This window comes from Salmo trutta, chromosome 21 (assembly GCF_901001165.1).
Source record: "Salmo trutta chromosome 21, fSalTru1.1, whole genome shotgun sequence".
Lineage (NCBI taxonomy): Eukaryota > Metazoa > Chordata > Actinopteri > Salmoniformes > Salmonidae > Salmo > Salmo trutta.
Genome location: NC_042977.1, coordinates 51,227,109 through 51,243,036, shown reverse-complemented (window position 1 = coordinate 51,243,036; position 15,928 = coordinate 51,227,109). Strand labels below are relative to the sequence as shown.

Here is a 15,928-nt window from a genome sequence, read left to right as displayed (position 1 = left end):
TCCTCACCTATCTAGAACAGACACCATGTTGACGTTAGCCTCCTCATCTATCTAGAACAGAGAGACACCATGTTGACGTTAGCCTCCTCATCTATCTAGAACAGACACCATGTTGACGTTAGCCTCCTCATCTATCTAGAACAGACACCATGTTGACGTTAGCCTCCTCATCTATCTAGAACAGAGACACCGTGTTGACGTTAGCCTCCTCATCTATCTAGAACAGACACCATGTTGATGTTAGCCTCCTCATCTATCTAGAACAGACACCATGTTGACGTTAGCCTCCTCATCTATCTAGAACAGACACCATGTTGACGTTAGCCTCCTCATCTATCTAGAACAGAGAGACACCATGTTGAAGTTAGCCTCCTCATCTATCTAGAACAGACACCATGTTGACGTTAGCCTCCTCATCTATCTAGAACAGACACCATGTTGACGTTAGCCTCCTCATCTATCTAGAACAGACACCATGTTGACGTTAGCCTCCTCATCTATCTAGAACAGAGAGACACCGTGTTGACGTTAGCCTCCTCATCTATCTAGAACAGACACCATGTTGACGTTAGCCTCCTCATCTATCTAGAACAGACACCATGTTGACGTTAGCCTCCTCATCTATCTAGAACAGAGAGACACCGTGTTGACGTTAGCCTCCTCATCTATCTAGAACAGACACCATGTTGACGTTAGCCTCCTCATCTATCTAGAACAGACACCATGTTGACGTTAGCCTCCTCATCTATCTAGAACAGACACCATGTTGACGTTAGCCTCCTCATCTATCTAGAACAGAGAGACACCATGTTGACGTTAGCCTCCTCATCTATCTAGAACAGACACCATGTTGACGTTAGCCTCCTCATCTATCTAGAACAGACACCATGTTGACGTTAGCCTCCTCATCTATCTAGAACAGACACCATGTTGACGTTAGCCTCCTCATCTATCTAGAACAGAGAGACACCATGTTGACGTTAGCCTCCTCATCTATCTAGAACAGACACCATGTTGATGTTAGCCTCCTCATCTATCTAGAACAGACACCATGTTGACGTTAGCCTCCTCATCTATCTAGAACAGACACCATGTTGACGTTAGCCTCCTCATCTATCTAGAACAGACACCATGTTGACGTTAGCCTCCTCATCTATCTAGAACAGAGAGACACCATGTTGACGTTAGCCTCCTCATCTATCTAGAACAGACACCATGTTGACGTTAGCCTCCTCATCTATCTAGAACAGACACCATGTTGACGTTAGCCTCCTCATCTATCTAGAACAGACACCATGTTGACGTTAGCCTCCTCATCTATCTAGAACAGACACCATGTTGACGTTAGCCTCCTCATCTATCTAGAACAGAGAGACACCATGTTGACGTTAGCCTCCTCATCTATCTAGAACAGACACCATGTTGACGTTAGCCTCCTCATCTATCTAGAACAGACACCATGTTGACGTTAGCCTCCTCATCTATCTAGAACAGAGAGACACCATGTTGACGTTAGCCTCCTCATCTATCTAGAACAGACACCATGTTGACGTTAGCCTCCTCATCTATCTAGAACAGAGAGACACCATGTTGACGTTAGCCTCCTCATCTATCTAGAACAGACACCATGTTGACGTTAGCCTCCTCATCTATCTAGAACAGACACCATGTTGACGTTAGCCTCCTCATCTATCTAGAACAGACACCATGTTGACGTTAGCCTCCTCATCTATCTAGAACAGAGAGACACCGTGTTGACGTTAGCCTCCTCGTCTATCTAGAACAGACACCATGTTGACGTTAGCCTCCTCATCTATCTAGAACAGAGAGACACCGTGTTGACGTTAGCCTCCTCATCTATCTAGAACAGACACCGTGTTGACGTTAGCCTCCTCATCTATCTAGAACAGACACCATGTTGACGTTAGCCTCCTCATCTATCTAGAACAGAGAGACACCATGTTGACGTTAGCCTCCTCATCTATCTAGAACAGAGACACCATGTTGACGTTAGCCTCCTCATCTATCTAGAACAGAGAGACACCATGTTGACGTTAGCCTCCTCATCTATCTAGGAAACAGAACCACATGATCACAATGATGCTTTAAATGTATTGTTATGATTATTAGCATTGTTGATGTTAGCATCCTCGTCTATCTAGTCAAATGTATTATGATTATTAGCATTGTTGATGTTAGCCTCCTCATCTATCTAGTCAAATGTATTATGATTATTAGCATTGTTGATGTTAGCCTCAACTCTCTAGTCAAATGTATTATGATTATTAGCATTGTTGATGTTAGCCTCAACTCTCTAGTCAAATGTATTATGATTATTAGCATTGTTGATGTTAGCCTCAACTATCTAGTCAAATGTATTATGATTATTAGCATTGTTGATGTTAGCCTCCTCATCTATCTAGTAAAATGTATTATGGTTATTAGCATTGTTGATGTTAGCCTCCTCATCTATCTAGTAAAATGTATTATGGTTATTAGCATTGTTGATGTTAGCCTCCTCATCTATCTAGTAAAATGTATTATGGTTATTAGCATTGTTGATGTTAGCCTCCTCATCTATCTAGTAAAATGTATTGTGATTAGTATCGTTGTTAGTTAAAGCAGTAGCAGCTGTAGTAGCAGTAGTGACTGCAGAGTTCCCCTTACTCACCTCCATTCCTTCAAATGGAGTCAGGTCTCTCGGTTTCACCACTCTCTTCTCTGCTGCAGAGAAATGGAATGATTCACTGGTTAACATAGAACTACACTGTTATAGAATAGACCTCACAGTGGAATGATTCACTGGTTAACATAGAATTGCACTGTTATAGAATAGACTTTACAGTGGGATTCACTGGTTAACATAGAACTGCACTGTTATAGAATAGACCTGACAGTGGAATTCACTGGTTAACATAGAACTACACTGTTATAGAATAGACCTGACAGTGGAATTCACTGGTTAACATAGAACTGCACTGTTATAGAATAGACCTGACAGTGGAACTGTTCCATAACCTATAGAGTTGTACTATATCTGTCTGTGGTATGGCGTTTCAGAGGGGACCGTTGGTGTGGATGCTCTCTGCTCACCCTTCCCGCTGGCCTTCTTGCGGTTCTGTAGATAGAAGAGCAGCTGCTCCACCTCCGACAGCTTGGAGGGGTGGATGAGTTTACACTCCTCCACCACCTTACGGGCCAGAGCTGCAATGTCTGTGTTCATATTCAGGCTCTTCAGACGGATACTGACAGGCAGGGAGGGAGAGAGTACAGTAGAATATAATCCAGGGCAATATAATAGAGGGGAATAGAATAGAATCGAGAGGAATAGAATAGAGGGAAATGGAATAGAATAGAGGGGAATAGAATAGAGAGGAATAAAATACAGAGTAATGGAATATAATAGAGGGAAATGGAATAGAATAGAGAGGAATAGAATAGAATAGAGAGGAATAAAATACAGAGTAATGGAATAGAATAGAGGGTAATGGAATAGAATAGAGGGGAATAGAATAGAGAGTAATGGAATAGAATAGAGGGTAATGGAATAGAATAGAGGGTAATGGAATATAATATAGAGTAATGGAATAGAATAGAGGGGAATGGAATAGAATGTAGAGTAATGGAAAATAATAGAGGGTAATGGAATAGAATAGAGAGGAATAGAATAGAGGAGAATAGAATAGAGGAGAATAGAATAGAATAGAGGGGAATAGAATAGAATAGAGGAGAATAGAATAGAATAGAGGAGAATAGAATAGAGGGGAATAGAATAGAGGAGAATAGAATAGAGGAGAATAGAATAGAATAGAGGAGAATAGAATAGAATAGAGGAGAATAGAATAGAATAGAGGAGAATAGAATAGAATAGAGGAGAATAGAATAGAATAGAATAGAGGAGAATAGAATAGAATAGAATAGAGGAGAATAGAATAGAGGGGAATAGAATAGAGGAGAATAGAATAGAGGCGAATAGAATAGAGGAGAATAGAATAGAGGGGAATAGAATAGAGGAGAATAGAATAGAGGAGAATAGAATAGAGGAGAATAGAATAGAGGGGAATAGAATAGAGGAGAATAGAATAGAGGAGAATAGAATAGAATAGAGGAGAATAGAATAGAGGGGAATAGAATAGAGGAGAATAGAATAGAGGGGAATAGAATAGAGGGGAATAGAATAGAATAGAGGAGAATAGAGGAGAATAGAGGAGAATAGAATAGAATAGAGGGGAATAGAATAGAGGAGAATAGAATAGAGGGGAATAGAATAGAGGGGAATAGAATAGAATAGAGGAGAATAGAGGAGAATAGAGGAGAATAGAATAGAATAGAGGGGAATAGAATAGAGGAGAATAGAATAGAGGGGAATAGAATAGAGGGGAATAGAATAGAGGAGAATAGAATAGAGGAGAATAGAATAGAGGAGAATAGAATAGAGGAGAATAGAATAGAGGGGAATAGAATAGAGGAGAATAGAATAGAGGGAATAGAATAGAATAGAGGGGAATAGAATAGAGGAGAATAGAATAGAGGGGAATAGAATAGAATAGAGGGGAATAGAATAGAGGAGAATAGAATAGAGGAGAATAGAATAGAGGGGAATAGAATAGAGGAGAATAGAATAGAGGAGAATAGAATAGAGGAGAATAGAATAGAGGGGAATAGAATAGAGGGGAATAGAATATAATAGAGGAGAATAGAATAGAATAGAGGAGAATAGAATAGAATAGAGGAGAATAGAATAGAGGAGAATAGAATAGAGGAGAATAGAATAGAGGAGAATAGAATAGAGGGGAATAGAATAGAGGAGAATAGAATAGAGGGGAATAGAATAGAGGAGAATAGAATAGAGGAGAATAGAATAAAGGAGAATAGAATAGAGGGGAATAGAATAGAGGAGAATAGAATAGAGGAGAATAGAATAGAGGGGAATAGAATAGAATAAAGGAGAATAGAATAGAGGGGAATAGAATAGAGGAGAATAGAATAGAGGGGAATAGAATAGAGGAGAATAGAATAGAGGAGAATAGAATAAAGGAGAATAGAATAGAGGAGAATAGAATAGAGGAGAATAGAATAGAATAGAATAGAATAAAGGAGAATAGAATAGAATAGAGGGGAATAGAATAGAGGAGAATAGAATAGAGGAGAATAGAATAGAATAGAATAGAGGAGAATAGAATAGAGGGGAATAGAATAGAGGAGAATAGAATAGAGGGGAATAGAATAGAGGGGAATAGAATAGAGGAGAATAGAATAGAGGAGAATAGAATAGAGGGGAATAGAATAGAATAGAGGGGAATAGAACAGAGGGGAATAGAATAGAATAGAGGAGAATAGAATAGAGGGGAATAGAATAGAGGAGAATAGAATAGAGGAGAATAGAATAGAGGGGAATAGAATAGAGGGGAATACAATAGAGGAGAATAGAATAGAGGAGAATAGAATAGAATAGAGGAGAATAGAATAGAGGAGAATAGAATAGAGGAGAATAGAATAGAATAGACTAGAATAGAGGGGAATAGAATAGAGGGGAATAGAATAGAGGGGAATAGAAAAGAGGAGAATAGAATAGAGGGGAATAGAATAGAGGGGAATAGAATAGAGGGGAATAGAATAGAGGGGAATAGAATAGAATAGAGGAGAATAGAATAGAATAGAATAGGGGAGAATAGAATAGAATAGAGGAGAATAGAATAGGGGAGAATAGAATAGAGGAGAATAGAATAGAGGAGAATAGAATAGAATAGAGGGGAATAGAATAGAGGGGAATAGAATAGAGGAGAATAGAATAGAGGGGAATAGAATATAGGAGAATAGAATAGAGGAGAATAGAATAGAGGAGAATAGAATGGGGGAGAATAGAATAGAATAGAATAGAGGAGAATAGAATAGAATAGAGGGGAATAGAATAGAGGGGAATAGAATAGAATAGAGGAGAATAGAATAGAATAGAGGAGAATAGAATAGAGGAGAATAGAATAGAGGGGAATAGAATAGAGGGGAATAGAATAGAGGGGAATAGAATAGAGGGGAATAGAATAGAGGAGAATAGAATAAAGGAGAATAGAATAGAGGGGAATAGAATAGAGGAGAATAGAATAGAGGGGAATAGAATAGAATAAAGGAGAATAGAATAGAGGGGAATAGAATAGAGGAGAATAGAATAGAGGGGAATAGAATAGAGGAGAATAGAATAGAATAGAGGAGAATAGAATAGAGGGGAATAGAATAGAGGAGAATAGAATAGAATAGAGAAGAATAGAATAGAGGGGAATAGAATAGAATAGAGGAGAATAGAGGAGAATAGAATAGAGGGGAATAGAATAGAGGAGAATAGAATAGAGGGGAATAGAATAGAGGGGAATAGAATAGAGGGGAATATAATAGAGGAGAATAGAATAGAGGAGAATAGAATAAAGGAGAATAGAATAGAGGGGAATAGAATAGAGGAGAATAGAATAGAGGAGAATAGAATAGAGGGGAATAGAATAGAATAAAGGAGAATAGAATAGAGGGGAATAGAATAGAGGAGAATAGAATAGAGGGGAATAGAATAGAGGAGAATAGAATAGAGGAGAATAGAATAGAGGAGAATAGAATAGAGGAGAATAGAATAGAGGAGAATAGAATAGAATAGAATAGAGGGGAATAGAATAGAATAGAGGGGAATAGAATAGAGGGGAATAGAATAGAGGGGAATAGAATAGAGGAGAATAGAATAGAGGAGAATAGAATAGAATAGAATAGAATAGAGGAGAATAGAATAGAGGAGAATAGAATAGAGGGGAATAGAATAGAGGGGAATAGAATAGAGGGGAATAGAATAGAGGAGAATAGAATAGAGGAGAATAGAATAAAGGAGAATAGAATAGAGGGGAATAGAATAGAATAGAGGAGAATAGAATAGAATAGAGGAGAATAGAATAGAGGAGAATAGAATAGAGGAGAATAGAATAGAATAGAGGAGAATAGAATAGAGGAGAATAGAATAGAGGAGAATAGAATAAAGGAGAATAGAATAGAGGAGAATAGAATAGAATAGAATAGAGGAGAATAGAATAGAATAGAGGGGAATAGAATAGAGGAGAATAGAATAGAGGGGAATAGAATAGAGGAGAATAGAATAGAGGGGAATAGAATAGAATAAAGGAGAATAGAATAGAGGGGAATAGAATAAAGGAGAATAGAATAGAGGGGAATAGAATAGAGGAGAATAGAATAGAGGAGAATAGAATAAAGGAGAATAGAAGATAGGAGAATAGAATAGAGGAGAATAGAATAGAATAGAATAGAGGAGAATAGAATAGAGGAGAATAGAATAAAGGAGAATAGAAGATAGGAGAATAGAATAGAGGAGAATAGAATAGAATAGAATAGAATAGAGGAGAATAGAATAGAGGAGAATAGAATAGAGGAGAATAGAATAGAGGGGAATAGAATAGAGGGGATGAATAGAGGGAATAGAATAGAGGAGAATAGAATAGAGGGGAAAGAATAGAGGGGAATTAGAATAGAGGGGAATAGAATAGAATAGAGGAGAATAATAGAGGGAATAAATAGAGGAGAATAGAATAGAGGAGAATAGAATAGAGGGGAATAGAATAGAGGGGAATAGAATAGAGGAGAATAGAATAGAGGAGAATAGAATAGAGGAGAATAGAATAGAGGAGAATAGAATAGAGGAGAATAGAATAGAATAGACTAGAATAGAGGGGAATAGAATAGAGGGAATAATAGAGGGGAATAGAATAGAATAGAGGAGAATAGAATAGAATAGAGGAGAATAGAATAGAGGAGAATAGAATAGAGGGGAATAGAACAGAGGGGAATAGAATAGAGGGGAATAGAATAGAGGGGAATAGAATAGAATAGAGGAGAATAGAATAGAATAGAGGAGAATAGAATAGAATAGGGGAGAATAGAATAGAATAGAGGAGAATAGAATAGAATAGGGGAGAATAGAATAGAGGAGAATAGAATAGAGGAGAATAGAATAGAATAGAGGGGAATAGAATAGAGGAGAATAGAATAGAGGGGAATAGAATAGAGGAGAATAGAATAGAGGAGAATAGAATAGAGGAGAATAGAATAGGGGAGAATAGAATAGAATAGAGGAGAATAGAATAGAATAGAGGAGAATAGAATAGAATAGAGGGGAATAGAATAGAGGGGAATAGAATAGAATAGAGGAGAATAGAATAGAATAGAGGAGAATAGAATAGAGGGGAATAGAATAGAGGAGAATAGAATAGAGGGGAATAGAATAGAGGAGAATAGAATAGAGGAGAATAGAATAGAGGGGAATAGAATAGAGGGGAATAGAATAGAGGAGAATAGAATAGAGGAGAATAGAATAGAATAGAGGGGAATAGAATAGAGGGGAATAGAATAGAGGGGAATAGAATAGAGGAGAATAGAATAGAGGAGAATAGAATAGAATAGAGGAGAATAGAATAGAGGAGAATAGAATAGAATAAAGGAGAATAGAATAGAATAAAGGGGAATAGAATAGAATAGAGGGGAATAGAATAGAATAGAGGGGAATAGAATAGAATAGAGGGGAATAGAATAGAATAGAGGGGAATAGAATAGAGGAGAATAGAATAGAATAGAGGGGAATAGAATAGAATAGAGGGGAATAGAATAGAGGAGAATAGAATAGAATAAAGGAGAATAGAATAGAATAAAGGGGAATAGAATAGAATAGAGGAGAATAGAATAGAGGAGAATAGAATAGAATAAAGGAGAATAGAATAGAATAAAGGGGAATAGAATAGAATAGAGGGGAATAGAATAGAATAGAGGAGAATAGAATAGAATAGAGGAATAGAATAGAATAGAGGGGAATAGAATAGAATAGAGGAGAATAGAATAGAGGAGAATAGAATAGAGGGAATAGATAGAATAAAGGAGAATAGAATAGAAAAAGGGGAATAGAATAGAATAGAGGGGAATAGAATAGAATAAAAATATAGAATAGAGGAGAATAGAATAGAGGGAATAGAAGAATAGGGGAATAGAATAGAGGAGAATAGAATAGGGAGAATAGAATAGAGGGGAATAGAATAGAATAGAGGAGAATAGAATAGAGGAGAATAGAATAGAGGGGAATAGAATAGAGGGGAATAGAATAGAGGGGAATAGAATAGAGGGGAATAGAATAGAGGGGAATAGAATAGAATAGAGGAGAATAGAATAGAGGAGAAGAATAGAGGGGAATAGATAGAAAAGGAGAATAGAATAGAATAGAGGAGAATAGAATAGAGGGAATAGAATAGAATAGGGGAGAATAGAATAGAGGAGAATAGAATAGGGGAGAATAGAATAGAGGGGAATAGAATAGAATAGAGGAGAATAGAATAGAGGAGAATAGAATAGAGGGGAATAGAATAGAGGGGAATAGAATAGAGGGGAATAGAATAGAGGGGAATAGAATAGAGGGGAATAGAATAGAATAGAGGAGAATAGAATAGAGGAGAATAGAATAGAGGGGAATAGAATAGAATAGAATAGAGGAGAATAGAATAGAGGAGAATAGAATAGAATAGAGGAGAATAGAATAGAGGGGAATAGAATAGAGGGGAATAGAATAGAGGGGAATAGAATAGAGGGGAATAGAATAGAGGGGAATAGAATAGAGGAGAATAGAATAGAGGAGAATAGAATAGAGGAGAATAGAATAGAATAGAATAGAGGGGAATAGAATAGAATAAAGGAGAATAGAATAGAATAAAGGGGAATAGAATAGAATAGAGGGGAATAGAATAGAATAGAGGAGAATAGAATAGAATAGAGGGGAATAGAATAGAATAGAGGGGAATAGAATAGAATAGAGGAGAATAGAATAGAATAGAGGGGAATAGAACAGAATAGAGGGGAATAGAATAGAGGAGAATAGAATAGAATAAAGGAGAATAGAATAGAATAAAGGGGAATAGAATAGAATAGAGGAGAATAGAATAGAGGAGAATAGAATAGAATAAAGGAGAATAGAATAGAATAAAGGGGAAATAGAATAGAATAGAGGGGAATAGAATAGAATAGAGGAGAATAGAATAGAATAGAGGGGAATAGAATAGAATAGAGGGGAATAGAATAGAATAGAGGAGAATAGAATAGAATAGAGGAGAATAGAATAGAGGGGAATAGAATAGAATAAAGGAGAATAGAATAGAATAAAGGGGAATAGAATAGAATAGAGGGGAATAGAATAGAATAAAGGAGAATAGAATAGAATAGAGGAGAATAGAATAGAGGGGAATAGAATAGAGGAGAATAGAATAGAGGAGAATAGAATAGAGGAGAATAGAATAGAGGGGAATAGAATAGAATAGAGGGGAATAGAATAGAATAGAGGAGAATAGAATAGAGGGGAATAGAATAGAGGAGAATAGAATAGAATAGAGGAGAATATAATAGAATAGAGGAGAATAGAATAGAGGGGAATAGAATAGAGGGGAATAGAATAGAATAAAGGAGAATAGAATAGAGGGGAATAGAATAGAGGAGAATAGAATAGAGGAGAATAGAATAGAGGAGAATAGAATAGAGGAGAATAGAATAGAATAGAGGGGAATAGAATAGAATAAGGAGAATAGAATAGAATAAAGGGGAATATAATAGAATAGAGGGGAATAGAATAGAATAAAGGAGAAAAGAATAGAGGAGAATAGAATAGAGGGGAATAGAATAGAATAGAGGAGAATAGAATAGAATAGAGGAGAATAGAATAGAGGGGAATAGAATAGAATAGAGGGGAATAGAATAGAGGAGAATAGAATAGAGGAGAATAGAATAGAGGGAATAGAATAGAGGAGAAGAATAGAGGAATAGAATAATAGAGGGAGAATAGAATAGGGGAGAGAATTGAGGGAATAGAATAGAGGGGAATAGAATAGAGGGGAATAGAATAGAATAGAGGGGAATAGAATAGAGGAGAATAGAATAGAATAGAGGGGAATAGAATAGAGGAGAATAGAATAGAGGGGAATAGAATAGAGGGGAATAGAATAGAGGAGAATAGAATAGAGGAGAATAGAATAGAGGAGAATAGAATAGAGGGGAATAGAATAGAGGGGAATAGAATAGAGGAGAATAGAATAGAGGAGAATAGAATAGAGGGGAATAGAATAGAGGAGAATAGAATAGAGGAGAATAGAATAGAGGGGAATAGAATAGAGGAGAATAGAATAGAGGAGAATAGAATAGAGGAGAATAGAATAGAGGGGAATAGAATAGAGGGGAATAGAATAGAGGAGAATAGAATAGAGGGGAATAGAATAGAATAGAGGGGAATAGAATAGAGGAGAATAGAATAGAGGAGAATAGAATAGAGGAGAATAGAATAGAAGAGAATAGAATAGAGGGGAATAGAATAGAGGAGAATAGAATAGAGGAGAATAGAATAGAGGGGAATAGAATAGAGGAGAATAGAATAGAGGAGAATAGAATAGAATAGAGGAGAATAGAATAGAGGAGAATAGAATAGAGGAGAATAGAATAGAGGAGAATAGAGGAGAATAGAATAGAGGGGAATAGAATAGAGGAGAATAGAATAGAGGAGAATAGAATAGAGGAGAATAGAATAGAGGAGAATAGAATAGAATAGAGGAGAATAGAATAGAGGGGAATAGAATAGAGGGGAATAGAATAGAGGAGAATAGAATAGAGGAGAATAGAATAGAGGAGAATAGAATAGAGGAGAATAGAATTGAGGAGAATAGAATAGAGGGGAATAGAATAGAGGGGAATAGAATAGAATAGAGGGGAATAGAATAGAGGAGAATAGAATAGAATAGAGGGGAATAGAATAGAGGAGAATAGAATAGAGGGGAATAGAATAGAGGAGAGGAGAATAGAATAGAGGAGAATAGAATAGAGGAGAATAGAATAGAGGGGAATAGAATAGAGGGGAATAGAATAGAGGAGAATAGAATAGAGGAGAATAGAATAGAGGGGAATAGAATAGAGGAGAATAGAATAGAGGAGAATAGAATAGAGGGGAATAGAATAGAGGAGAATAGAATAGAGGAGAATAGAATAGAGGAGAATAGAATAGAGGGGAATAGAATAGAGGGGAATAGAATAGAGGAGAATAGAATAGAGGAGAATAGAATAGAGGGGAATAGAATAGAGGAGAATAGAATAGAGGAGAATAGAATAGAGGAGAATAGAATAGAAGAGAATAGAATAGAGGGGAATAGAATAGAGGAGAATAGAATAGAGGAGAATAGAATAGAGGGGAATAGAATAGAGGAGAATAGAATAGAGGAGAATAGAATAGAATAGAGGAGAATAGAATAGAGGAGAATAGAATAGAGGAGAATAGAATAGAGGAGAATAGAGGAGAATAGAATAGAGGGGAATAGAATAGAGGAGAATAGAATAGAGGAGAATAGAATAGAGGAGAATAGAATAGAGGAGAATAGAATAGAGGGGAATAGAATAGAGGGGAATAGAATAGAGGAGAATAGAATAGAGGAGAATAGAATAGAGGAGAATAGAATAGAGGAGAATAGAATAGAATAAAGGGGAATAGAATAGAATAGAGGGGAATAGAATAGAGGGGAATAGAATAGAATAAAGGAGAATAGAATAGAGGAGAATAGAATAGAGGGGAATAGAATAGAATAAAGAAGAATAGAATAGAGGAGAATAGAATAGAATAGAGGGGAATAGAATAGAGGAGAATAGAATAGAGGAGAATAGAATAGAATAAAGGGGAATAGAATAGAATAGAGGGGAATAGAATAGAGGGGAATAGAATAGAATAAAGGAGAATAGAATAGAATAAAGGGGAATAGAATAGAATAGAGGGGAATAGAATAGAATAAAGGAGAATAGAATAGAATAAAGGGGAATAGAATAGAGGAGAATAGAATAGAGGAGAATAGAATAGAGGGGAATAGAATAGAGGAGAATAGAATAGAATAGAGGAGAATAGAATAGAGGGGAATAGAATAGAATAAAGGAGAATAGAATAGAGGAGAATAGAATAGAGGGGAATAGAATAGAATAGAGGGGAATAGAATAGAGGGGAATAGAATAGAATAAAGGAGAATAGAATAGAATAAAGGGGAATAGAATAGAATAGAGGGGAATAGAATAGAATAAAGGAGAATAGAATAGAATAAAGGGGAATAGAATAGAGGAGAATAGAATAGAGGAGAATAGAATAGAGGGGAATAGAATAGAGGAGAATAGAATAGAGGAGAATAGAATAGAGGAGAATAGAATAGAGGGGAATAGAATAGAGGAGAATAGAATAGAATAGAGGAGAATAGAATAGAGGGGAATAGAATAGAGGAGAATAGAATAGAATAGAGGGGAATAGAATAGAGGAGAATAGAATAGAATAGAGGGGAATAGAATAGAGGAGAATAGAATAGAGGGGAATAGAATAGAGGAGAATAGAATAGAATAGAGGAGAATAGAATAGAGGGGAATAGAATAGAATAAAGGAGAATAGAATAGAGGAGAATAGAATAGAGGAGAATAGAATAGAGGGGAATAGAATAGAATAGAGGAGAATAGAATAGAGGAGAATAGAATAGAGGAGAATAGAATAGAATAGAGGAGAATAGAATAGAATTAGCCTAGCTACATTTCCCCAGGCCACATCTCTCAGTTTACCAAAGAAAGTGGCAGGGTCAGACTATTTAAATCACAAACTGTGATTTTAGACCAAAACACCACATATAATTTCCACCGTTTGTTGACTGTGTTGAAACCATGCTTACATCTTCTGACACTTCTTGCGGTCTCCCAGCATCTCGTCTCCGGTCTCTCCAAGGATGGTGGCCTCCACCTCATACTGAACAACCAGGGCTTTTTCTGTAGGGTGCACGTCTAGGCTACCACCCTTCACTTTCCTGCGGTCATCATAAAGATTGAATAATATATTTTAGTTCACTTTTTCATTTAAAAAAAATTTGACTTTAGAATCAACTAACTTGACCGCATTTGACTGCAATGCAATAAATATGCCAGCTAGCCAGCTAGCTAGGGAGGCTAATTATTGTCCACACCCCATTGATGGGACTGAGATTTGTTCTCTATCACAGCTGTTGTTGACGCTGCCGCATCCGGGTAGATATTCAACAACACAATGTCTACATGTAACATTTTATCTTCAATTTAAGTAACACATAAGTAAGCTACTGTAGGTTAGCTAGCTATACGATTAGCATGCCAATGAACTAGCTAGATGGTATGCTGCTAGCATGATAAGGCTTTCCATTATAGTTCACATTCCCAGCGAGATACACAACACATTTAACGAAATGACAGCTTTAACTTTACCGTTTCAGATAGCGTGCATCCTCAGACTGCATCTTATGCTCTTTATATGAAAACTAAAGATGCCTTTTTTTCTTCTTTAAATAGAATCACAGCGAAAAAAAATCACTGACCAGGAAAATATTAAACCTGTCCAAGTGGTGAATGAACTCTCTTTCCCAGAATGCATTGTGTTGGAAAGAGGAAGAGGGAGGTGGTTTGATACCATGACGCCTCTTGTGCGACTTCTACAGGTAAGACACAGTGGCGCAGCAACGTGAAGAATGGACAGTTCATTCCATGGGTGGTTTGAATAGTGAAGCGTGGTAATAATGAACAGTTTTATGGTCTCACATTGTAGCTAATCAAGAATGTTTTATAATCGCTCATATTGTTCTCAGATTCAATCAGGACCTCAGTCTCTCCCTGTCTAGAGGTCTAACCCTAAACCTCTCCCAGAGATGTGGTATCGGCACTAATGTGTTGAGGAGATCCACAGGGTGACGATGACATGGATGGGCCGGCAGGTAGCCTAGTGGTTAAGAGCATTGGGCAGGTAACCGAAAGACGACTTTGGGGAAAAATCTGTCGACGTGCCCTTGAGCAAGGCACTTAACTCTAATTGCTAAAAATCAGAGCGTCTGTTAAATGACTAAAATGTTAGTTGGGGTCAACAGATCAACCGCTCAACCACTTCCTGTTTTCACTGATGGATTGGGTGATGACATCATCATGTCAATTCACCACTTGGAACATCGGGTCTTTAACCTCTTATTAAACACAGATGGTAACATCAGGTCTTTAACCTCTTATTAAACACAGATGGTAACATCAGGTCTTTATCCTCTTATCAAACACAGATGGTAACATCAGGTCTTTAACCTCTTATTGAACACAGATGGTAACATCAGGTCTTTATCCTCTTATTAAACACAGATGGTAACATCAGGTCTTTAACCTCTTATTAAACACAGATGGTAACATCAGGTCTTTAACCTCTTATTGAACATAGATGGTAACATCAGGTCTTTAACCTCTTATTAAACACAGATGGTAACATCAGGTCTTTAACCTCTTATTAAACACAGATGGTAACATCAGGTCTTTATCCTCTTATTGAAGCCATTGAGATGGTGCTTGGCTGAGTTGGAGCCACTCCACTAAGACCCTTACCTTCTGGTCTAGCCTTGGTGTGAAGGTGGACTTCACAACAGTGAAGTGATTGAACATGATGGAGAAATCACTTAAATAGTCACTTAAATAGTGGTAAAACTGTCTTGAAAGAAATGAAAGTTATGTTTGAATATTCAGCTCTGTAAATTGAAATTAATATCACACTCATTCTTATGTTTAATAATAAATGTATCATATAGTGTGTGTGTGGCAGGCTTACAATGATGGCAAAAAAAAACAACATTTGAGAGTGAGCTGACCCTGCTGCTAGATGGGGTACGGCTGGAGGTTGAATGTTGGAAGGGGTACGCTGACCCTGGTGCTAGATGGGGTACAGCTGGAGGTTGAATGTTGGAAGGGGTACGCTGACCCTGGTGCTAGATGGGGTACAGCTGGAGGTTGAATGTTTGAAGGGGTACGCTGACCCTGGTGCTAGATGGGGTACAGCTGGAGGTTGAATGTTTGAAGGGGTACG

At 36.9% G+C, this 15,928-nt stretch overlaps 1 protein-coding gene across 1 annotated transcript in view; it reads right to left on the bottom strand.

Annotated features, from left to right (window-relative positions):
• LOC115156489 (kinesin-associated protein 3) overlaps positions 1-14,491 on the bottom strand; it is a 64,779-nt gene extending 50,288 nt beyond the window's left edge. Inside the window, exons 1-4 of the mRNA XM_029703911.1 lie at positions 14,305-14,491; positions 13,743-13,874; positions 3,094-3,245; positions 2,672-2,724 (exon numbers count right to left, since the gene is read on the bottom strand). Of these exons, the coding sequence (XP_029559771.1) occupies positions 2,672-2,724; positions 3,094-3,245; positions 13,743-13,874; positions 14,305-14,336 (369 nt within the window). The 5' untranslated portion in view covers positions 14,337-14,491. The remainder of the gene's footprint in view (positions 1-2,671; positions 2,725-3,093; positions 3,246-13,742; positions 13,875-14,304) is intronic.
• Between the last annotated feature and the right edge of the window lie 1,437 nt (positions 14,492-15,928).